Source organism: Giraffa tippelskirchi, chromosome 7 (assembly GCF_054371585.1).
Source record: "Giraffa tippelskirchi isolate mGirTip1 chromosome 7, T2T-mGirTip1v1.2.pri, whole genome shotgun sequence".
Classification (NCBI taxonomy): Eukaryota; Metazoa; Chordata; class Mammalia; order Artiodactyla; family Giraffidae; genus Giraffa; species Giraffa tippelskirchi.
The window spans coordinates 50,164,444-50,189,043 of record NC_137281.1 but is presented as its reverse complement, the minus strand read 5'-3'; the positions used below and the strand labels follow the sequence as shown (position 1 = coordinate 50,189,043).

The 24,600-nt window shown below is 45.1% G+C and overlaps 1 protein-coding gene and 1 long non-coding RNA gene across 47 annotated transcripts in view; one reads left to right on the top strand and one right to left on the bottom strand.

The window, feature by feature from the left end:
• Positions 1-6,016: 6,016 nt before the first annotated feature.
• LOC145514928 (uncharacterized) lies at positions 6,017-6,554 on the bottom strand. The gene is made up of 2 exons (XR_014060567.1): positions 6,466-6,554; positions 6,017-6,341 (listed from the first exon to the last, which is right to left on the bottom strand). It is a non-coding gene; the product is annotated as an uncharacterized LOC145514928 (long non-coding RNA).
• Positions 6,555-6,916: 362 nt separating this feature from the next.
• WFDC1 (WAP four-disulfide core domain 1) overlaps positions 6,917-24,600 on the top strand; it is a 65,579-nt gene continuing 47,895 nt past the window's right edge. For 18 of the 46 annotated variants that reach the window (XM_081513965.1, XM_081513978.1, XM_081513996.1 and 15 more), the window contains exon 1: positions 6,917-7,105. In XM_081513965.1, the coding sequence (XP_081370091.1) occupies positions 7,092-7,105 (14 nt within the window). In that variant the 5' untranslated portion in view covers positions 6,917-7,091. Of the gene's footprint in view, positions 7,508-8,080; positions 8,186-24,600 lie in introns of those variants that run through there. The other 28 variants (XM_081513990.1, XM_081513989.1, XM_081513995.1 and 25 more) reach the window with 6 other exon arrangements.

The window sequence follows — 24,600 nt, the reverse complement described above, 5'->3', positions numbered from 1 at the left end:
TTGCAACAGCATCTTCTCATGTAGGCAGTCAGTGTACACTGGCTCTTCTTAATTTTCTTAAGAGGTTCTGAGGCCCAGTCTCTTGGCTTCCAAAGGGGAGTTGTTATTGGCTCCATTCTGCAGATGAAGCCTGGAGGTCCAAGGAGGAGGCTTGCTCAAGGTCACTTGCTGGCTGGAATGTGCACTGAACAGAGACTTTGAGTTCTGTGCAAGGATCTGGGAGTGAGGAAGTCCAAGCTGGAGCCTTCCGAAGCTACCTGGAGGGGGTAGCAGGAGCAAGGTAGGGACTCTGGGGGCTCTCTGCGGCCCAGACAGTGGAGGAATCCAGGCAGGAGCAGAGGAGCTGATGGGATGGAGGGAAGGTAGCAATTTTCAAATGGTATTGCCCGAAATCCAAGGGTTCTACACAAAAGGCTAGAATTGGGGAAGTGACGAAGGGCAGGGCGGGGGCATGAGACCCTGGCTCACCATGGCAACTTCAGTCGGATCGGTTTCCCACAGTGAGTCTGTGTAACCCAAATCAATACTGTGGCCCCACAAGGCCCAATCCCCACACTCGGCCCACTCTGAGACCCCAGGGTGCCCGTTAGTGATAGAGATGCTCCTCCCCTTCCCCTGACCCTCTCCACCCCAGTTCTCTCAGACCCCACGGCTGCTCCAGTGCCTCTCTTAGACCAGACTCCAAAATCATCTTTCCAGCTTCTGCTGGCTTTTCCCCCTCCTCTCTCTCTCTGTCTCCCCACCTCCCCCAGCTCATTACTACTAATCTTGATTTAACATCTCTGGCCAAATCTTCCCCAACCTGTTCCCCTACCTCTCAGTTCTCTTTGGATCTGAAGTGCATGGGTTCCAGTCAAGAATTTACCACTTCTGGGACTTCCTGGTGGTCCAGTGGTTAACAGCCCCTGCTTTCAATGCCGGGGGCATGGATTTGATCCTTGGTCAGGGAACTAAGATCCCACATGCTGTGTGGTGTGGCCAAATTTTTTTTTTAATTAAGAAAAAGAATTTACCACTTCCCTGCTGGGTGACCTTCAGTACATTTCTTAACCTCTCTGTGCCTCAATTTCCTCACCTGTGAAATAAAGATGACAGCACCTACTTACTGGTTTGTTATGAGTATTGGACAAGTCGGTTTATGTTTACAAGGCAGAGCACAAAGAAGAGTGTCTGGGACCAAGCAAGTCCATTTAAGTGCTTGCTGTTATTATGATTATTACCTTAACAAGTCACCTGCAAGAGACCCCAAAAGGGCAGAAAGAGCCTGAGCTCTCAAGGCCAGCTAGTGGCAGGCCAGTGCTCTTGCCACAGCCCCAGTGCCGTCTCTCAGCACCGTCTCTTTGTCCAGGCCCTAGGGCCTTTGACTTTAGCCTGGTGTCCTGGCCCAGGGCATTCACTCAGTCTTTCCACAGGACTTGATAAAGTCCTGATCCCCATTTAACTTAATGCCACTGCCTTCCTGCCCGCAGTATTCCCCCCTGTTGTGCATACCTGACCTCAGCTACCCAGGGAAGGTAGCCCAGCCCCCATCCCATCCCTTTCCAACCTCCAGAGAATCTGGGATACAGGACAGCCTATGCCAGCCCATCCTTGCTGTCTTCTGAAAGACTGCCACCAGCCATATTTTTGTGATGAAGGGATGGCCTGTGACCACGCATGAGTCTCCTAGGGCTGCTGTAAGAAAACACACAGATGTAGTAGCTTAAAAGAATGCAACTGTGTTATCTTGTAGCTCTAGAGGCCAGAAGTGCCAAATGGATGTTAGGGGCTAACATCAACGCATTGTCAGGGCTGTGTTCCTGCTGGAGTTTCCAGGGGAGAGTCTGTTTCCGGTCCTGGGGGCAGCCCACATTCCTTGGCTGGTGGCTGCGATACTCTGACCTTTGCTTCTGTCCCTCTTCCTGAGCCCCTACCTCCCTCTTATAAGGACCCTCATGATTACGTGAAGCCCGCTGAATAATCCAGGATAATCTTCGGATTTTAAGATCTTAACTCAATCACATCTACAAAGTTCCTCTTGCCACATCTGTAACATATTTGCAGGTCACAGGGATTAAGATGTAGATATCTTTAAGCCCAGTGAGACCCATTTTGGACTTTTGACCTCCAGCACTGTGACATAATAGACGTGTGCCGTTTCAAGCTGCCAATTTTGTGGCATTTATTACAGGAGCAACAGTGAACTATATAAACCCTAACTGGGGGAGAGGCAGGCAGGTAACAAACCAGACATCAGAGATACTTACAATTTGATGAGGAAAAGGTCCTTTCTTGTCTGCACAGCCAGGCCTGCCAGTGCCTGCTTCCAGAAGTTAAGATCCATCCATCCATGTAACATACACTTACCGAGATCTACTCTGTCACAGTGGTCGCTCACTTGCTGTGTAACTTTGGGCAAATCATTTTCCCTCTTTGTGCCTCCGGAAAAATGGAGTAATGATAGTCCTTACCTCACAGGGTGATTATGAGGTGTGAATGAGTAAATGCATGGGAAGTGCTGACTTCAGAGCCTGGCATACAATAAGTGCTCAGTGAGAAATTATTATTTTCATCATCTTTGTTATTTATAATTACAGGCGCTCAAGTCTCCTGATAACAGAGCATGAGAAGAACAGATCCCAGGGTGTTGTGAGTGAGCAGAGGAGGCAAGTAAATGGTGGTGGGCTGTTAAATGATAATAAGTGACTTTCTGGTGGGGGTGGGGAGAAATGCTGGTTGGTAGCATTTGCCTGTTACTGTGGTGTCAATGCTCCTATCATGAGACTTCATGCTGACAACAGAACATCTTGGCTCTTCTAAGCCTGTGCCGCTTTGCTCCGTGCATCACAGCACACACAGCTCCCCAGGTAGCCAGGGACACACTTCCCAAGCGGGACCCCCCCCCCACCGTTAAGCCTTGATGGGCAGGTGGTGAGTTCATGATGCAAGAGAGCAGACAGGCAAGTGGGAATCAAAAATGATGGGATTCTCTACCTTGCCGAGGGCTACAGACTTTTCGCTGGCCTGGGGGAGCTGTTGGTGATGAAAGCTGCGGTTCTCCACACTGGAATGTTTTAGCATCGGTCTGGGGAGGTTGTAAAAACTCCAATGACTGGGCCACGTCAGTGAAATCAGAACTTCCAGGGTTTACATGCATTTTTCAGAGCCCACAGTAGCTCACTCAGGTGCTTCTGGAGGCAGTATAAACTGACCCTTTTGTTTTTGTCTTTTGTTTCATTTCGGTTTTGACTGGCTTGCTGGATATTAGTTCCCCGACCAGGGACTGAACTCATACCGCCCATCAGTGAAAGGGTGGAGTTCTAACCACTGGATCACCAGGGAATTTCCCTCATATTTCCCTTTCAAAGGGCAAGTTGGGACTATTGACCAAAATAAGAAATTTGAATGAATAAGAAATTTGGCCCCCAGTCATATGTCTAAGAATTTATTCTGCAGATATGCTTGTACATGTCTGCAAAGACAGTATAAAGATATTCATCACAGCATAGTCTGTGATTGCAGCGGATTGGAAATGACTGAAATATTCCTCATTAGGGGATTGGTTAATAAATGGTGGTCATAAAGGCAAGAAAAAACTCCATCTGTTAGAAAGAAGCAGAATCTATATGTACTGACATGGAAGGGCCAGCAAGATGGGTAAAGTGCAGAGTGCAGAACAGATCATTCTCAAAGCACTAGTTTGTTTGAAGTAGACAAGAGGTGTGTGTGTGTGTGTGTGTGTGTGTGTGGAATAGAAAATGGGTAAAACTTAGAAATTGGGGTTGCCTCTGGGACAGATTGAGGGCAGGAGGAGAAGGGGGCAACAGAGGATGAGATGATTGGATGGCATCACTGACTCAATGGACATGAGTTTGAGCAAACTCAGGGAGATAGTGAAGGACAGGGGAGCCTGGCATGCTGCAGTCCACGGGGTGGCACAGAGTCAGACACAACTGAGCGACTGAACAACAACTGAGGAGGGAACCCCAGGGTTTGGGGAAGGGGTGAAAGAGAGGGGAAATTTCATTTTTCTATATCATTTTGTACTGTTTGTTTTTAAAAAACCATGGATGTGTATTGATTCAAAAAAACTTCTTAAAATTAAAGTAATAGGCATCTTGGTGCCAGTGGGAGGAGGAGCCATCTGGGAAGAAGGAGATCATTTATCAGCACCCCCAACTCCCACCACTGGAGTGACAAGATCAAGGTCTTTATGCCCCTGGGGTCATTCAGCATGACCTCATTGGGGAAACTGAGGCAGCCAAGTACTCTTTGTTATGGACTTGAAGTAAAAGCACACTCAGATCATTTCCCACATTCTGAGAGTCCCAAAGTCAAGGTGCCTCCAGAAGCCAAGAGGAATGGCATGAGGCAGGTTGGGTGGGGATTGTGGGGGAACCAAAACACCAGTCACAGACATGGAATGCGGGTCCCCTATTGTGAGATCTTTACACTTGAAAGAGAGAGCTGTAACTCTGATTTTTACACTAACTCTCTCATGTTCTGAATGTTGCCAACTCACGAGAGATTTATAAAGTGCCAGCAGATATGTGCATATCTGCTGACCCGGCAATTCTGCTCCTAGGTGTATGCCCATGAGGACCGTGCACATATGCTCACCAGAAGGCATGGGTTAGGAGGCTTGTCACAGAGCTGCTGTAACAGCGGCAAATTGCAACCCCCACTAACAGGAGAGTGCATAAACAAACCATGTGTGTTCCCACAGTGAAATACCACAGGGCAACAAGGATGCACACACCACAACCATCTGCAACAACACGGAAGAGTCTCACAGCCATTATGTTAAGTGAATGGAGCTAGACACAAATGAGCAGATACAGTGAGAATCAAAAGCAGGCAAGACTAACCCACAGTAATAAAAGTCTGGAAAATGATTGCCTCTAGGGGTGCATAGCGGGTTCTGGGGGCTGATTACAGTTAAACCCATGCAAGTAATGTGTGTACTTTAGTATGCATGTTGTGTTTAATTTTTAGAAGTGTTTTCAAAAAAAAAAAAAAAACATGGAGGGCCAAATAAGACATGTCAATGGGCTGGATTCAACCTTGGGCTCCCACTTAGGACCAGACTGTCACAGCAAATGGCTTTGGAGTGGCCAGGTTTTCAAAGCCACTCTAGCCACAGAACCTCTGTTTTTTTGTCAGTCACCCCTGAACCCTGCAGTTACGTCCAGCTCTGTCTCTTTTTCAACCAGCCTCCTTCCCATCCTCGTGGAATTCTGAGGAAAACTAGAGAAAACTCAGCAGGGAAGGCTTACCTTTTCCCTCCCACCTCCCTTTTATCTTCCTTTTCTGGAAGGAAGAAGATGATTGGACCAATGACAGCTGCTTCAGCTTTCTGTTTAAAAAGATGGCTCAAGATATAATTATCCCCAGTGAAAGATGCAAGCTCTTCTGGAAGGCGAGTCTGTCCTCAGGCAGTTTGCTGAAGTTGTGGGGACAGTTTCTGCTACAAAGGAAGCGCGTGCCATTGCTTCTGAATGCCAGGCAGCTGAGTCCTTTCACTTGGAGGAGGAATCGCTACCCCTCCCCCCAAGGAGACAAGATGTTTTATATATTTTGATTGGGAGATTACAGAACAGAACACGTGCTGGGGTCTCAGCTCCCCCAACCCTCCAGATGCTTGTAACTTTTTATTATGACATTTTAAAAACAAGCAGAAAAATTGCAAGACCAGTTCAATGAACATCTCTATTCCCTGCCTAGGCTCATAACTGCTAGTATTTTGTCATATTGACTTTATATATGAATATATATATATTTTTTTTTCTGAAACATTGAAAGATGAACTACAGACACTGTGGCAATTCATGTTGAATTCTTCAGCATAGACATTGAGAAAAATAAAGATAATTTTATACATAACCAAAAAACTCATCATCACACCAAACACAATTATTAAGAATTAACAAAAATTCTCTAACATCAGCTAATACTCAGTCTATAATCAAACTTCCATCTCCAAAATGTCTTTTATAGTGTTTTTCAGACCAACATCCAATGAAAGATCACATGACACTGGTGGATTATGTTTCTTTACTCTTTCAATTTCCAATAGTATTCTGTTCTCCCAGCTCCTTGCCCCAACCCCCCATGACATTGGTTTTTTAAAGTGATCAGGCCAGTTGTGCAGACTGCTTCTCTTTCTAGATTTATCACATGGTTGCCAAGTGTCCCTCTCCCCCCACTATTTCTGGAAATTAGGTCTAAAGGATTGATAACACTTGGGTTAAATAGTTTGGGCAAAAATGCTTTATAGGTCAGCTCCAGATGCTTGGTGCACCACCAGGGACGATGCCAAGATGTGGGGTGTGTGGTAGGCACAGCCAGACAGTCAGATGAGGCTAGAAAGGGAAACAGGAGCAGAGAGAACATGGCTTTGAATGCTGGGTTGGCACTGGATCTTAATCAAAAGAACTTACAGTCATTAAAAAAAACTCAGGAAGAATATGACCAGATCTGACCTACCTTAAGGAAGATATGTCTGGGGTAGGATGCAAAGACCAGATGAAGAAAAAGATGAGGCAGGGACCCCAGTTAGGACACCAAGGAAAGAGGGCAGGAGGCAGAAGGCAGGGACCCGAACAGGGTAGGCAGGCAGACGGATGTAGACAAGACTCCGGAGGAGCTTGGCAGGAGGTGCGTGGGGAGTGGAGGAGTGGGAGGAGGCTAGAGTGACCCCGAAATTTCCAGTTGGGTGGCAGAGCAGATGGTGGGGGAGGGGGAAGTAGCCCAACTAGAAAGCGATGGAGAAGTTTAGGGGAGAGAAGATGTCAGCTGGAGCTTGCTAGTTAAGGGCGCCCAGATAGAGGTGTTTGGGAATTTGCGTCCAGAGCCCCATGAGTCTCGTCAGACGCATCCCACCTCCCAGGAAGCTGAGTCTTGTCAGACGCCTCCTGACCTCTGCGGAAGCGGAAGTGGCCCCTGGAAGGTGCAGCTGAGGTGGCGGGCGGGGAGGATGGGAGGCAGGTGAGGGGTGATCCAGAAGGCCAGGCTGTGTGGAATTTGCTCGGGTTCCAGGAGAGGGGAAGGAGGACGACCGAGCAGCTGGAGGGCCTGGGAGGCCCGAAGGGCCTTTGAGGGAAAGTTCCCGGATGAGAAGCCGGAAGTGAGTGGGAACTTGAGCTTGAAGGGAGCGGAAGAGGGCTGGAACTGTGAACCCCTGCCTAGTCACGGGTCCTGGCCAAATTTCCCTCCTGTCAAGAGAACCCCCAGGAGAGCCTGAGGACCACCCCCCGCCCCGGAGGGCATCGTGTGGGGACGGAGGTCCTTTCAGAGTTCCCCGGGGATTCTGAAAAACAGCCTGGCCGAGTCTGGGTGACCTGGCCAACAAAACGACCTCGGGGGTCACCGGCCCTCGTCAGGCTGCAGGTTACGACCTGTAAAGGGGTGAAAGAGGGGGGTCTTAGAGGGCCTCTCCGGCACCCCCACCCCCTGGAACATTGGAACTTGCACGGCCGCCCCTAACACGCGTGCTCCAAGGCCTCCACAGAGAAAGATGCTGTTCCAGGTTTGTTCGGGGGTCACAGGCCAAGCGGGCTCTCTCTCCTGCTCAGCATCTCGGCCACTCTGAAATGAGAAGGGTCTCTGCCAGACGGGGGGCGGGGGCTGGCTGGCTGTTGCCTGTGAGCCCCCCGACTTCTTGCTCCCTGTTGCACCCTTTATTTGACAGGCCGGCTCTCCACCCTCTGTGGTTGGGGAGCTCAGCCTGGTACCCACTGGGCTCTTGGGTACCTGGCAGGACAGCCAGGCAGCTACGCAGAGGGGAATGAGCTGGAGTTTTGGTCAGGTCCACAGCACGTGGTCCATTTTCCCCAGCGTCATGCTGCAGGGGTGAAAATGCCAACGGCAGGAGCTGAGAACTGGGGAGCCCAGGAGGCCCCTGTTGGCAGTTGGGAGCCTCCAGGGTGGGCACAGGGAGGGAGAGAAGCAGGCCCACGGTCTGGTGGTCTGACCTTAGGAGGCCTCCTCTCCTGAAAACTCCAGCTTCTGAAATGTACCCCCCAACCCCGCCCCACATCAGAGATATGCTTTGCTTTGCAAAGATGTGAGAGGATATTTCTCCATTATTGTGGTTTTGCAGTCTTTGACAGGAAGGAGCTTGTTGATTTTAGGATGGGTCTGACTCCTTGGTGTGCTCTGTACATGGTTGAGATAGGCCTCTTCAAAATGGACAAGAAAGAATCAGGTTTGTTTGTTTGTTTTGGCTTTTTACTTTATTCATTTTTTTAAAAAATTGAATGATAATTGCTTTACAGTCTTCTGTTGGTTTCTACTGTACAGTAATGTGAATCTGCTGTAAGTATACATATATCCCCTCCCTCTTGAGCCTCCCTTCCCACCTTCCCTCCATTCCACCCTGACAGACTGGTGTTGATGTGCTGAAATATTTTGGGTGTGACTGGTCAGTGAACAGATACAAATGTTAAGCATCAAAATCTATATTAATAGCAATTGTCTTTTCCTCATGATTTGGAGGCTTTGTTTTTAGAACTGTGAATGTTTTAGTTGGTGTATGAGAACCTTGAGGGTCCAGGAGCCTTGGGGGCCAGAAGGTTCTAGTGGAACAGGGGAGGTGGGGGAGAACTTGGGGCCTAGGAGAAGGACTAGGAGCCCAAGGTCTTTGGGAGGACAGTGGCAAAGGGAAGGCAGAAATTCACGTCCAAGTTCAGGATGTCAGGATAGGAGCAGTTTTAGAGGAGGGAGTCCCAGCATTCCAGGGATGAATGGCAATGAGAGGTCACGGTAGCAAAGTGCTCCCAGGACTCTCGGTAGGAAGATGACGAAAAGCTTGAGAGACAGGCAGATGGATGCCTCTTGGTCCTTTCAATATCACACCACAGCCTCGACCAACAGGCCAGCCCGGGAGTTATTTATATTTAATTCTCTAAGGAACCTTGCCTTTGTTTGACTTTCTTATTACTATTCATTAGGGTCAAGATTCTGAAGTGAACATTCTAACTGGCAAATTTGTGTCTGGTAGAGATGAATATGATTTCTCTCTGTAAGCAAAGAAACCCACGAGGACGTGGTTGCCTTGCCCTGCAGAAGGCTCACTGGTTTTGTATCTCACCCAACAATCTTATCTTGATGCTCTTAGGTACCTGTAAACACTAGGTCCTCATGTACTTCTTGGATGTGCTTCACAGTCCCCTTGTTAATGAACACAATAGATTTCCTATACATGTTCATCCTATATTGCTACAAAAGCCTTAAAAAAAAACCTATTGAAAGTTATGTTTTAATGCCCTTTCCTAGCCAAACATACCTGCCAGAGGCCCAGGCATGGTAGGCCCAGGGAGCTAGTTGGACCTTTAGGGAATTTTTGGTTTTGTTCTGCCTTGATGCAAGCATAGTAGCCCAGAACTCAGCTCAAAGTTTATTTAGGTTAATCTGTATTTCCAGGTACCAAATTTTGTTCCAGGAATCCATTGCCATGAAACAAACCATCTCAAACTTAGTGTCATAAAATAATGAGCACTTAGTTTTTGTAGATTAATTCTTACTGGAATGTAGTTGATTTACAATGTTGGGTTAGTTTCAGGTGTAACGCAAAGTGAATCAGCTATTCATATACATATATCTGCTCTTTTTTAGATTCTTTTCCCATACAGATTGTTACAGAATATTGAATAGAGTTCCTTATGCTCTACAGTGAGGTTTTCTTTTTCCCCTCAAATGTTTACTTTTTATTATGGAAAAACTTAAACACATAAAAATTCCAGTTTGCAAACATAAGCAGTTGTATAATGAACCAGCATTTACCCATTACCCATCTTTAACAATTAACAGCTATAATATACAGTAGCTTCTAATTACTTATCTATTCTATATGTAGTAGTGTGTATATGTCAGTCCTGGTCTCCCAATTTATTTGTCCCCCAACCCCCAAGAACACTTTATTGTGCATAAGAGAGAATCATGGATTCTGTGGGTCAGGAATTTGGATGCAGTGAGAAGGGTTAATGTCTCTATGATGTCAGTCGGGAGAACCAGAGGCTGGGGAGACTTCAGCATCTGGGGCTGGCACTTTGGCAGGGATGGGCGGAAGGCTGGGCTCAGCTGGGACCCTGGGCCAGAGCACCTCCCAGGTGGCCCCTCCAGCATGGTGGCCTCAGGAGTGGCTGGACCTTTCATGGCAGCTCAGTGCTCCTGTGTGCCAAGGGGAATCTGCATGGTCTTTATGACCCAGCTTCAAAAGTCACATGGCATTACTTCCGTTGTACTTTATTGGTCAACGCCCTCACAAGCCTGCTTGCACTCAAAGGAGGCAGCACTGCCCCGCCCCTCAATGGGAAGGCATCAAACACCGTGGTCATGTTAAAGCTGCTACTGATCCTTTAAATTTCCTTCTTCTTTGGTCATTTGATGTCTTGTAACCTCCCATGTCTCATAACAAACCAAGAGGCTTTGTCTGAAGCCAAGGAAAGAGAAAACTCCAAATTTAATCCTTGTTCCCAGTCCTATCATCCTTGAGGTTTTTATCCAGTTGTAATATCTTCTTTTCCTTGGTATCTCTGATCATGAAGGTGGAGCTTCCAATTAACATATGTCCCAGGTACTCAGAATAGAAAATCTGCCTGTTGATGTAAGAGAATATTCATGCTACATTTGGTAAGTAAAAAAGGCAAAGGAAAAATAAAATGGAAGAATATTTGTCAGGGTGCTAAATTGTTATCTCCAAATGGAAGGTTTAGATATGATTTCTATTTTGTTGTTGCAAGTAGGTAGTTTTTTCTTTTTATACCAAGTTCAATCATCATGTGGAGATCAAGCTTACAGACTCTGGAGTCAGACCATCTGTGTTCAATCTCAGTTCTTTAAACTTCTAGCTTGGGCAGATTACTTTGCCTCTCTGAAATTCAGTTTCCTCATCTGTAGAATGGGGCTAACAATAGGCCAGTGAAACTCCTCAGAGGTAGAATTATTGTAGGATTAGATAAGACAATGCATGTATTCAGCATAAAGTAAGCAGTCAAGGTTCAAAAGTATTCTTAGTGGTATTATTGCTAGTAACTTTCTAAAAAAGATAACTGATCAAAGGTTATGCAATTATACAAAAAAGGCAAATTATAGAATCACAGAGAATGTTTAAAAAAGAAAATAACTGGATCTGAATTGCTTCTGATGTCCTTACAACAGCATCTTATGTTTAAGTGTGTGTGTGTTTTATTGCTGGGGAAAAAAATCTCATAATTTGCTCTCATGCCTTTTAAGAGCTGTTTGCTCCAGACGTATTCTGCCTTCCTGGAGATTTTGAAAATCTAGGGCAGTGATTTTCCTTAGAGAGGAGTGAGAAGGTCACTAGAAAAGTGTGCTGTCCTGGGGATCTTCAATATTCTAGAACAAGCACTCAATCAGGCAGGGTTGAGAAGCTAAAAGCAATAAAATAATTGACCTGATTAAAAAAAAACAAAACACTGCAGAAGCATTGTTCTCTGCTGGAACACAAAAACATTTGTTATCCTAAAAAGAAGTGTTTCTTTGACTGGTTTTGCTGTCAGCAGAAATTTTGCCTTTTGTGCCCAATACCCTTCCTAGCTAAATAAATAGGAAGGACAGACAGAACTATCAGTTGTGTATTTAGAGCAAGTCTGGTTGGGCAGACAGCGGTGTGGAGGGGGGTGATGGTCCACTCATCCAGTCAACATGAAAGACAGATCCCCCAGCAGCCTGGGTGTTGGGAGCAGGGCTGGCCTGGGTCTGATGAGCTGAGATTAATGTCTTGCTCTGTTGCAGAGGTTAAAGTTGGGCTGGAGCTGGAAGTTTGTCAGTTTTGTTCCTGGCATAAGGGGTGGCATGGAATGGCCATACAGTGGCATTGGTTGGATGCATAAATAGAGGAATTAAGTGGAGTTGGAGACATTTCCTGACCCCTGAGCTTCTGGGCAGTGTGCTTGGGAGCCATGTGCATGCGTGCTTCATCCTGTCTGACTCTTTGTGACTCCATGGACTGCAACTCCTCTGCAACAGCCAAGCTCCTCTGTGCATGGAATTTTCCAGGCAAGAATGCTGGAGTGGGTTGCCATTTCCTACTCCAGGGGATCTTTTTGACCCAGGGATCAAAGCTGCGTCTCCTGCGTTGGCAGGCAGATTTCTTATTACTGAGCCACCCAGGAGCCATGACCAGAATCCAAAGGAAAGGACACATTTTGGTAAATTTTCTGTACTCCATGTAGGGTTTACCTAGCTGACGATAAGAGTATTTATTAAGACCCACCATCTCTTCCCTAGAAATGTGGTTCTGGGGTTGCCGAAAATAATATTTATTTTATTTCAAAAATTTTCCATGTTTTCTAAATTTTGTAGAATGAGCATGTGTTGTTTTCATATACTCATACAAAATTTACAACTGTGTACAAAGAAGCCAAGTGCACATTCTCCTCTTAACAAAGAATCACTGTTCTTACTTTGTTGTGACTATTTCTGGACCCTTTTCAACACATTTTTCATTATATGCTTGAAGGCTTGCTGCACACTCTTCTTCATGACTTCAGTTAGCCCCAACAGCAGCTTCGAGATGAGGGCTTTTCATATTGTCTTTTTACAAATACGGCAACAGAAGCTCAGAGAGGTTAAGCAACTTGTCTGAGGCCACACAGCAGTCAGGGGCTTGAGGGTCTGACATCAGAGTCCATGCCCTTAAACACCCTTCTATACTGCTTCATCCTTGGAAACATAATATAGCAAAATTAATTTGCAAGTGTATATTTTGTGATTTAAAAGGCAGATTCATTTTTTTTTTAATGGGTAAAGGTAAGGATGACAGCTGACTGATAGGTGCAGAGGACCTGGTGACTTTTCTTGCAGACCTGGCCCAGGTGCATTCAGAGTCCTAGCTCCAACAGCCCAGGGATGCCCAGGAGGCTAAAGGGCAGAGGAATGGCTCTGTCTTAAGTTTTGAACCCCAGTGGCCAACCTGTCCTCTCTGTCACTTAGAAGTCTTTCCAGAGGGTCAGCAAGCACTTTGATACCATCAGGGTCTATTCTCCAAGCCGTGAGCATAGAATTTCATTTCTCTGTGGTAAGAATTTTAATTGCTTTCAGTTGCACCATCTTACTCCAGCTGCAGGTGTTGAGAGCTTTGAAGATTAAAGTATGCAGAGATATTAATTATTTAAGGAAAAGCATTTGAACTTGAGACAGAAAAAACCTAAATTTAAAAAGCAGGAGGTCCAAATTGTCGAATACTGCCAGCGCACACGTCCTGCTTGACAAAAATATACCTGACACGTTGCATTATGCTTTGTAATTTACTAACTTTCACAATGTAGTTAAGTCTTATGTGATTTGGGAGGTCTCGGATGTGATTGTAACACTCCATTTTCACGGATAAGGATGCCAAGGCCCAGAGAGGTCGAGCACCTGGCCCAGGGTCACACAGCTTCACAGAAGACCAGAGCAGGAATTTGACCCCAAGTTTAAAGTTTCTATGATTTTTAGGTCCACTATTCCTTTGTGGCTGGTTCAATACAAAAATATATTCATTCCAATAGAAAGTGTTCAGTGAGCCTCTTTATGAATCTAGCTTTTTCTATTCATGATGTATTGATTTGAGGTTGAGAAACAACCATTTGCAGATGTATTTAGAAATAAAAATAATCCCATGGTGTCACTGGGGACACTTAAACTACCAGAAATTACGCAGAAGACTCGCTATTGCCATGGGTAGAACGTGGTCTCTTAGTTAAGGAATCAGTCGATGGTGACAGCACTATAATGAGGCCATTGAATGGGTTCCCAGCAGCCTGATTCCAATCCTTGTGTATGTGGGGAAGCCAGATTTCCATTTGCGCTTAATATCATCAAGCCCCATTGTCTTCCCAGCTCGAAGTTATTAAACGCCTGGGGTTGATGTAATTTTTACAGGATGTGATGGTAACTGTTGCTTAATGGGGTAAAATTTGCAGTTGTGGTTAAGCATTAAGCATTGGGTAATTGGACAGACCCAAGCAGAAACCCCAGCTTGGCCTCCTCCCAACATCACTCAGGTAGAAGGCATCACTTCCTGAGCTAAGGCTCTGTCCCCTTGTCACCTCAATGGGATAAGGGTAGTGTCTCCAACATAGCAGTGCCGTGTGTGGAGGCCTGCCAGGTGCCTCCTGGGTTCATGGCAAGCAATCAGTAAACATTGTTGCCAAGGGTAGTGGCCTTGTGGGTGTGTGCATGTACATGCATGTCTCTTAAGGCCCTGAGAACGGCGAGAAACCAGAAATGGGATCTCAGGGACCTGACTTCTCATTTCCATGGAACTCATTAATGATTCTAAAATCTGGGCAAGTTGTTTATCTTCTTTGTGCTTCCCCGTCTATGAAATGGACTTAACCTAGATTATCTGTACATTTCCTGTCTATGTAAGACATTGTTAGAGTCTGTACTCCTTGTGCCAATTCATACAGATGATAAAGCCTTGCTGGTGAAGAAGGAGCTGGTCACCAACATGGATTGGCTGGAAGGGAATGGGAGACAATAGGGCATGTTGGGGACTGTGGCGAACTGGGGCAGGTGAGTCCCATTCAAAGGGGTCACCACCACTCAGAAACCACACAGCCAGACTTCCCTGTTTATTCAAAACCAGCCGGAACATAGATTTTTAACACAGAACTTTTGTAATTTTTGAATGCTGACAACTAATTTAAAAAAATGTCAATACCTGACATCCCAAAGAAAACTGTCTGAATGTCAGATTCAGACTTGGCCCATGTTAGTAGCCTCTGAACCAGCCGCGTTTCCAGGCCAACACAATTCCCAGGCAAGGTCACCCTGGGGACTGGGTGATCTTTTCTTTTAGTGTTTTATTTTAACACGAAGACCCAGATGATAGTCTTACTGACACCAAGAAGGCGATGGAAAAGGTCCCTGTTCTTGAAATGGCTCACCTGTTTTGGGCTCAATGTGGTTGATTACATCACCCTGCAGGGCTGCTCTTCTGGAAAAGGGCTTCAGGGGGGAGCCCCCTAAGTCTTCCTCAGCCCCTCGATTAGCACCATTTATGCTGGAGACTCAGACCTCCTTGCACCCACAGAGGGTCTCCCATCTCAGTCTGTTACCATATATTTTTTCATGGTACAGATGAGCTTCAGAGTTCTTTGAAGTGTTTATTTAAAAATTTTATATAAATACAAGTATATTTATCAATTACATAGATAAAAATATGCATATCCTAAAGTTTACTACTTGAACTATTTTCAAGTGTTAAAGAATTTAAGAAGTGGTTTTTAAAAATTTTACATTCTGTAAAATCAAGTATGTTCACATTATTGTGTGACCATCACTACCATCAATCTCCAGACTTTTTTTGCTTGTGAAACTTAAACTCTGTCCCATGAAATGGTAACCTCCCACTTTCCCCTCCCCCAGCCACTGGCAACCACCATTGGACTTTCTATCTCTATGAATTTGACTACTCTGAGTACCTCTTGTGAGTGGAATTGTATAATGTTTGTCCTTTTGTGTCTGACTTATTTCACTTAGTACATTGTCTTCAAGGTTCATCCATGCTGCAGCATATGTCAGAATTTCCTTTTTAAAGGCTGCATAATATTCCATTGTATGTATGTATATGCCACATTTTGCTTATTCATTTGTCCATCGATGGGCACTTAGGTTGGTCTTTGGGCTATTGTGAACAATGCCACTACACACAAGGGTGTGTAAATATCAGTTCATTTTCAGTAGTTTTGGATATATACCCAGATGTGGAATTGCTGGATGATGTAGTAATTCCGTGTTTAATTTTTTGAGAAACCTCCCTACTGTTTTCCAAAGCAGCTGCAACATTTTACATTATTTCCAGCAGTGCACAAGCGTTCCCATTTCTCCATATCCTCACCAACACTGGCTGTTTTCTGGTTTTTGTCTTTTAAAATTTAATAGCCATATTAATGGGTGTAGTGGGCAGCTTTTTTTAAGAGCTCAAAATGAGGGGAAGAGGATAAAACATGAGGCTGCAAGATAGAAAGTCCTTAAGAGGAAGCGGTATGAAGGGCTCCATCACATGCAGCAGGTGCTCCAGAGCACACTGTCCAGTAAACGCAAGAAAGGCCCAGTGTCTCTATTGCATGTGTGCATTTCAAGTGCTTGGTTGCACGTGTAGTGGCTGCCATGTTGGACAGTGTAGATCTAGAACATTCCATCATCACAAGTTCTGTTGACTGGCTCATGCTGCTATGACATTCACAAAAAGTGTGTACACAAATATATCTCATTTTGATGTTCAGGGCTCCAGTATTGGCCCCGGTGGGTGACTTGATTGAAGTTATATAGCATCTGGGTAGCAGAATTGAAAGGGAAGTCCCTCCGATTCCTGCTCCAGTGTCCCCTGTTCCCTTCCACTTACCATAAATTCATACAGTACACGGAGAGCAGGTTTGTGGGGGGTGGGGGGGAAGGGAGAGGGAGTTGATTGTAAAGGATGCTGGCCCCACAGCATTTCCCAGGATTTTTTAGAGATGAATAGGCTGTGCTTTAATTTTTGTATGTGTTCTGCTAATATTTCTTGTCTAGTGGTTTGTTAAAAGTAATGGACCTAGCTCCTAGCATTATATCACCTTCATGGCCTGGTGGCTCTGACAGCCTTTGGCTTTAATCAGCTTCCTGACTGTAGTGAGCTCAGGAGATTCCATGACCTTATGTAGCCAATTCTCTCCTCTTCCACAGTAATATCATGTCAGCTGGGCACATGGCTATGCTCAATAAAGACTACATTTCCCAGCCTCTCTTGCAGCTAGATATGGTCATGTGACCAAGTTCTGGCCAATGGGTTGTCAGTGGAGGGCCAACCTGGAAGCATCTGGGGATCTATTTTAAGAGCTGGCTGGCAGGCTTGTGCCCTCTGCTTCTCCCTTATCCTTTTTTCATACTGCTGTCTGCAGCTGTCACTTTGGTTCCTGAGGACAAGGTCGAATGTTAGGGATGGAGAAGAGGAGCAGAGCCACCCCACAGCCCTGAACTGCTGACGTTTGGCCTTTTATGTGAAAGTGAACCGATCTGCTCTTTGGGTTCAGTCATGTTATTTTCAGCCACTGTTACTTGCAGGCAAGAACATTTCTAACTGATGAACTCAGTGATGACAGTGGCTGACTATATGTCAGGCCCTCTCTGTAAGCCATTAACCCTCAGAACAGCCTTAATAAAACAGGGATTCTCAATGGGGATGATTTGCCCCCACAGGGACATTAGGCACTGGAGACACTTTTGATGGTCCTGACTGTGTGTGGGGGGTGGGGTGCTACTGATATCCCTTGGGTCAAGGCCAGGGATGCTGCCTGACATCCTACAGTGCACAGAACAGTCCACCCCACAAGAATCATCTGGTTCCAAAGATCAATAATACTGAGGTTGTAATGCTCTGTTTTTTGTTTTGCTTTGTGACATATAAGAAAATTGAAGCCAAAGGGCATAAACCGCTTGCCTGTGGTGACACAACATGTAAGTGATGGAGTTGGGGTTCAAAACCTGGCAGTCTCAGTGCAGAGGTGTGGCTTGGTGTGCACCATGGGGGGCAAGGCCTGGGATGCATTGAACACACTCCATCAAACACCCTGTATGGTCCCCCCTCATCTCCAGGAACCCAGCAGCTCCTGGCTCTAGCACTCACTGAAAGAGTGGCCCTGAGCTGGTCACCTCCCCTCTGTGCACCTCCATTTCTTCTACTGTGTTGGTGGGGGATGGTAAAGCCCTCATGCCTGTTGCATGTATTGGTAAGCCCAAGGCAATACCTCTGCAGCAGTGCTCTGACCAGTCAGAATGGACTTGCCCGATACAGCGCCTCCCCTGACCAATCAGAATGGACTTGAATGTAAGTCCCAGAGGCTCCAGTTGTGCAGGGCAGGCCCTTTAGTTGCCAGACTGTGGAGATTTCAAGGGGGCAGGGATTTTGGAGGCTGGAGTGGAGGGCACCAGGGCATTGAAGGGAGGGATACTGTTTGCTGATTGGTATGGAAAGAGTTCAAGACTTAGCAACCCACACAGTTATTCTGTTACTGCCAGCCACGTGTCAGCATGAGTAGATGTAGAAATCACTCAGGTTGGGAGGGAACCCAGCCTCATTTGTAAGAATGAGTCTGAAGAGCTGATCTCCTTTAGCCTCCCAAGTTATTCCACCCATCCTAGGTTTAAAGCAATCAAAGTACACCCACCATTCAGATGAAGGATTAAGGGTGAGAGGTGACTGCCCGATGAGCTCTGCCTAAGATCAGGAACTTCGCTTGTGATATAATTCATTTCATTCCCACAGTTGTCCTGGGAAGCAGGAAAGGGGTGGTGGTTATTATTTGCTCCCATTTTAAAGATGAATAAACTGAGCCCCAGAGAGACTTGGTACTTCTTCTAGGATTTCGTAGCTGGTAAGTGATTTCAGGAGTTTATTTATACAACCACTCAGTTGAAGGCAAGGAGTGGGATTTGGAGGCCTGTGGCCATCTCCAATTTATGCAGAGGGGAACTTTTAACAGTCAGAAAGAAACAGGGAAAGGATCTGGCCTAAAAGTGCATTTGGTACGCTGAGTTCGCTCAGTTGGCCTCAGCATCTAAGTTCACCAGGGCCTCAGACTGACACATCCCATTTCTGTTTCCTGCCGCCTTCCTCACCTTGACCCCTTGGATCCACTTTGCACTCCCTGACTGGCTCCCTGTCAGCACCAGCCCAGGGTCCTCCTGCCCCGTCCTTCACACTCCCTAGCATGTTTGAGCCACCTCTGGATTAGGGAGGCGCTAATGATTTGATATCTTAGTCTGGGATTTAATTGACCTCTTAGCTAAGTTGAAAAAATTCCCTCTCTCAAATAGTTCTTTTATCTCCTGGCCCCTGCCGCCACTTTAATTATATCAAGTCCTCATTAGATGCCTCAAATGAAAGAGGGATAAAAAGGCAGGAAGACCGGACACTGGGACAGACTGAGTTTCATTTCTAGACCATTTGGAACTCAATTGCTTGTTATCACCCTCTGAATCACTAGCTTTTACCTGGAGATTAAAAGGCACCCCCTGAGACCACTTGAAATGAACAATAAGGTGTACAGGAGCTTAATCTTCTCAATGGTCATGAAGCCTGGGTTTTATGGGACATTGCCTCCTCCAGCTTCCAATTTCCCATGTCAGGCCATCCGTTCCCTTGGCAAAAATGGTGCCCTGGGAAAATGCACACCTCCACAAAGTGGTTAATGGTGCATGTGACAGTTTCAAAACCATAACTAGAATGACATGTTCCAAACATTAAATTAACCTTCGGTGGAAGGACACCACTGACTAGACTTGGAACTTTTGAGTTCCAGATGCTCTCAGGGCAAATACTTCTGTTCCATCCATCCATCCGTCCATCCACCCCTTCCTTCCTTCCTCTCTCTTTCAATAAAATTGAATACTTTTAAAGTTTTTGCTTTTAATATAAATTATAAATCTTAAAACTTTAACATCTGTGTCTTTCATAAAATTGGAAAAGCCACAAGTTGAAACAACATATTAATATATAATTCAAGAACAATTATAGAGAGAGAACGCATGTTTAATACAACTATTTTATAACCAGTGTGGTGTCACAGAACCCAGATATGCAATTTCTTAGGGTTTGGAGGAATGTAATAGGGCTTGATCTTCTGAGGGCTGATACAACTTAGCTGTATGAGTTTTGGATTAAGAAACATCAGTGCTAATCAAATGTTCATCTTTAGCTGTCCGTATTTACCAACCTCTGAGAGTTGGTGATGAAAGGGAAGCCTGGCGTGCTGCAGTCCATGGAGTTGCAAAGAGTTGGACATGACTGAGTAACTGAACTGAACTGATTTACCAACCTGGATGGGTTTTGATGAAAGGTGATGGACCCAGGGTGAGAAAACCTGACAATGGCTGCCGCAATTATAACTGATGTCTAATAAACACTCATAAGCCAGACACTCTGCTGACTGCTTTCCAGGCATTATTTTACTTAGTCCGCTCCATGACTCAATGTAAGAGATGCTATTACTGCCCCATTTTACAGATGAAAATGTTGAAGTTTGGGGGCCAGGAACTTGCCCACAAACTTGCCCACCTGGCTTCCCAGGTGGCTCTAGTGGTAAAGAACCTGCCTGCCAATGCAGGAGACTCAAAAGAGGTGGGTTCGATCCCTGAGTCAGGAAGATCCCCTGGAGGAGGAAATGGCAACTCAGTCCAGTATTCTTGCCGGGAGAATCCTATGGACAGAGGAGCCTGACAGGCTACGGTCTATAGGGTTGCAATGAGTCGAACACGACTGAAGCACGCAACTTGTCCACAAATAAGCATGCTGCTATTACATTGCTCTGTAACTTTGGACCATTTGTTAGTGGAATTCTTACGTCGTTGTTCAGTCACTAAGTCATGTCTGACTCCTTGCAATCCCATGGACTACATACAGCACATCAGGCTCAGCTGTCCTCCGCTATTTCCCAGAGTTTGCTCAAACTCCTGTCCATTGAGTCGGTGACGCTATCTAACCATCTCATTCTCTGTTGCCCCCTTCTCCTCCTGCCCTCGATCTTTCCCAACATCAGGGTTTTTCCAGTGAGTTGGCTCTTCGCATGAAATGGCCAAAGTATTGAAACTTCACCTTCAGCATCAGTCCTTCCAATGACTATTCAGGGTTGATTTCCTTTAGGATTGACTGGTTTGATCTTGCTGTCCAAGGCACTCTCAAGAGTCTTTTCCAGCATCACAATTCGAAAGCATCAGTTCTTCAGCACTCAGCCTTCTTTATAGTCCAACTTTCACATCCGTACATGACTACTGGAAAAGCTATAGCTTTGACTTTATGGACCTTTGTTGGCAAAGTGATGTCTCTGCTTTTTAATATGCTGTCTAGGTTTGTCATAGCTTTATATGGCTCTAAAAATGTAGGTCAGACTTTGACCTTGGCAGCTCCCAGGCAGAGGATAGCCTGCAGGAGAGTTTTGGGTTGGCCTTCACAGCGTTATTAAAACAATGTGAATGAAGTAGAGTTTGGAAGAGTCAGTTTGGCAAATAGCAGTATCTGCTACACTGAACTCACGGCCACCATAGGGCCTGGCAATTCCACTCCTAACTCTTCCCTGAAGGTGGTGAATACTGCTGCCAACCAAAAACTTGCAGACCAGAAGAGTGTCCCCGGCAGCTCCATTTGGAGTAGCCGAGACATGGAACTATCCAAATGCCTGTCCACATGGGTATATTGATTCCTCTTGTCATATAGTGGAAAATTCTATACCAGTAAAGGTGACCGACCCTCCTCTGTATGTCAGTATGAATCTCACAAGTACCTTTGAATGAAAGAAACTTGGCATGAAAGAATATACACTGAGTGATTGCTTTCATAGAAAGGACTAGAAAGGCAAAGCTAACCTACTCTGATGGAAGTCAGAATTGAGGTTACCTTTTTAGAATGAGAGGAGAATGTAGTCATGTGATCAGTGAGGTGGAGTGTGGGAAGGGGTTTGGGTTGCTGTCAGGGTCCCCGACTTCTCTGAGTGGTGGTTCAGTTCAGTTCAGTTCAGTCACTCAGTCGTGTCCGACTCTTTGCGACCCCATGAACTGCAGCATGCCAGGCCTCCCTGTCCATCACCAACTCCCGGAGTTTACCCAAACTCATGTCCATTGAGTTGGTGATGCCGTCCAACCATCTCATCGTCTGTTGTCCCCTTCTCCTACTGCCCTCAACCTTTCCCAACATCAGGGTCTTTTCAAATGAGTCAGCCCTTTGCATCAAGTGGCCAAAGTATTGGAGTTTCAGCTTCAACATCAGTCCTTCCAGTGAACACCCAAGACTGATCTCCTTTAGGATGGGATGGTTGGATCTTGCAGTTCAAGGGACTCTCAAGAGTCTTCTCCAACACCACACTTCAAAAGCATCAATTTTTTGGCGCTCAGCTTTCTTTATAGTCCAACTCTCACATCCATACATGACTAGTGGAAAAACCATAGCCTTGACTAGATGGACGTTTGTTGACAAAGTCATGTCTCTGCTTTTTAATATGCTGTCTAGGTTGGTCATAACTTTCCTTCCAAGAAGTAAGCATCTTTTAATTTCATGGCTGCAATCACCATCTGCAGTGATTTTGGAGCCCAAAAAATTGAAGTCAGCCACTGTTTCCACTGTTTCCCCATCTATTTGCCATGAAGTGATGGGACCAGATGCCATGATGTTAGTTTTCTGAATGTTGAGCTTTAAGCCAACCTTTTCACTCTCCTCTTTTCACTTTCATCAAGAGGCTCTTTAGTTCTTCGCTTTCTGCTATAAGGGTGGTGTCATCTGCATATCTGAGGTTATTGATATTTCTCCCAGTAATCTTGATTCCAGCTTGTGTTTCCTCCAGCCCATCGTTTCTCATGATGTACTCTGCATATAAGTTAAATAAGCAGGGTGACAATATACAGTCTTGACATACTCCTTTTCCTATTTGGAACCAGTCTGCTCCATGTCCAGTTCTAACTGTTGCTTCCTGACCTGCATACAGATTTCTCAAGAGGCAGGTCAGGTGGTCTGGTATTCCCATCTCTTTCAGAATTTTCCACAGTTTATTGTGATCCACACAGTCAAAGGCTTTGACATAGTCAATAACGCAGAAGTAGATGTTTTTCTGGAACTCTCTTGCTTTTTTGATGATCCAGCGGATATTGGCAATTTGATCTCTGGTTCCTCTGCCTTTTCTAAAACCAGCTTGAACATCGGGAAGTTCACAGTTCACATATTGCTGAAGCCTGGCTTGGAGAATTTTGAGCATTACTTTACTAGAGTGGTGGTTACATGAGTCCATTTGCTTTGTGGAAATTCATGAAGCTCTGCTCTTTGTTTGTTTTCAATTTATTTATTTTAGTTGGGGGCTAATTACTTCACAATATCGGAGAAGGCAATGGCACCCCACTCCAGTACTCTTGCCTGGAAAATCCCATGGACGGAGGAGCCTGGTAGACTACAGTCCATGGGGTTGCTAAGAGTCGGACACGACTGAGCGACTTCACTTTCACTTTTCCCTTTCATGCACTGGAGAAGGAAATGGCAACCCACTCCAGTATTCTTGCCTGGAGAATCCCAGGGACGGCAGAGCCTGGTGGACTGCCGTCTATGGGGTTGCACAGAGTCGGACACGACTGAAGCGACTTAGCAGCAGCAACTTTACAATATTGTAGTGGTTTTTGCCATACATTGACATGAATCAGCCATGGGTTTACATGTGTTTCACATCCTTAACCCCCCTCCCATCTCTCTCCCCATCCCATCCCTCTGGGTTATCCCATTGCCCCAGCCCTGAGCATTTGTCTCATGCATTGATATAAGTTACATATCTAAAATCCACCCATGTACAGTGTAAAATTCACTGGATTTAGTACATTCACAGAGTTATGCAACCATCACCACATCTAATTTTGAAGCATTCTCATCTGCTCCAAAAGAAAGCTGGTACTGTCTGCTGTCATTCCCTGTGTACCCCCACTCTCAGCCCTAGACAACCAATAATCTACTGTATGAGTTATATACTCTTTTTTATTGGCTCTTTTATAAATTGAGGTATAGTTGATTTACAACATTGTGTTAGTTTCAGGTGTACAGAAAAATGACTCAGTTATGTATGTATATATATGTATATATATATATAAAATATGTATGTCCTTTTTTAGATTCTTTTCAATTAGAGTTTATTACAAGATACTGAATATAGTTACCTGTGCTATACATTAGGTCGTTGGTGGTTATCTATTTTTACATATAGTAGTGTGTGTCTGTTAATCTCAAACCTCTAATTTGCCTCCCAACCCCTACCTTTCCTGTTTGGTAACCATCAGTTTGTTTTCTATGTCTGTGAGTATTTCTATTTTGTACTTACATTCATCTGTATCATATTTTAGATTCCACACATAAGTGATATCAGATGATATTTGTCTTTCTCTGTCTGACTTGCTTCACTTAGTATGCTAATCTCTGGGTCCATCCATGTTTCTGCAAATGGCATTATTTTGTTCTTTTTATGGCTGAGTAATACTCCATTGTATATGCGTACCACATCTTCTCTATCCGCTCATCCGTCAGTGGGCATTTAGGTAGGTTCCATGTCTTGGCTGTCATAAATAGTGCTACTATGAATGCTGGGGCACATGTATCTTTTTTATTTTAGAGGTTTTTTTTGTCTTTTCTGAAGAATCCCACTTCTGCCCAGAAGTGGGATTGCTAGATCGTATGGTAGCTCTATTTTTTATTTTTTAAGGAATCTCCTTACTGTTTTCCATAGTGACTGCACCAAGTCACATTCCCACCAATAGCATAGGGGGGTTCCCTTTTCTCTACACTCTCTCCAGCATTTATTATCTGTAGAGGGTTATACACTCTAAAGTGTGTATACAGTTATATTTAAATGAAAGCGTTGCTGAAGTAGCCAGTGTACCTGGTAGGAACTGCACTGAGCTCCTAACTCCTATGGTCTTAACGCTTGCCTGTCCTGTACATTTATGTCCCTGCTTGCGTGCCGCAGGCATTCAAATCCATGACTTTGGAAACAGACAGTCTTGAGAGTGTTTTCCAACTGGATTATTTCTCGTTTCTTCTGCCTGAGAGCAGGTCTGGGTCACATCATCCTTTAATTTAGACGACACAGCAGAGATGTGTTTGATGGCCAGATG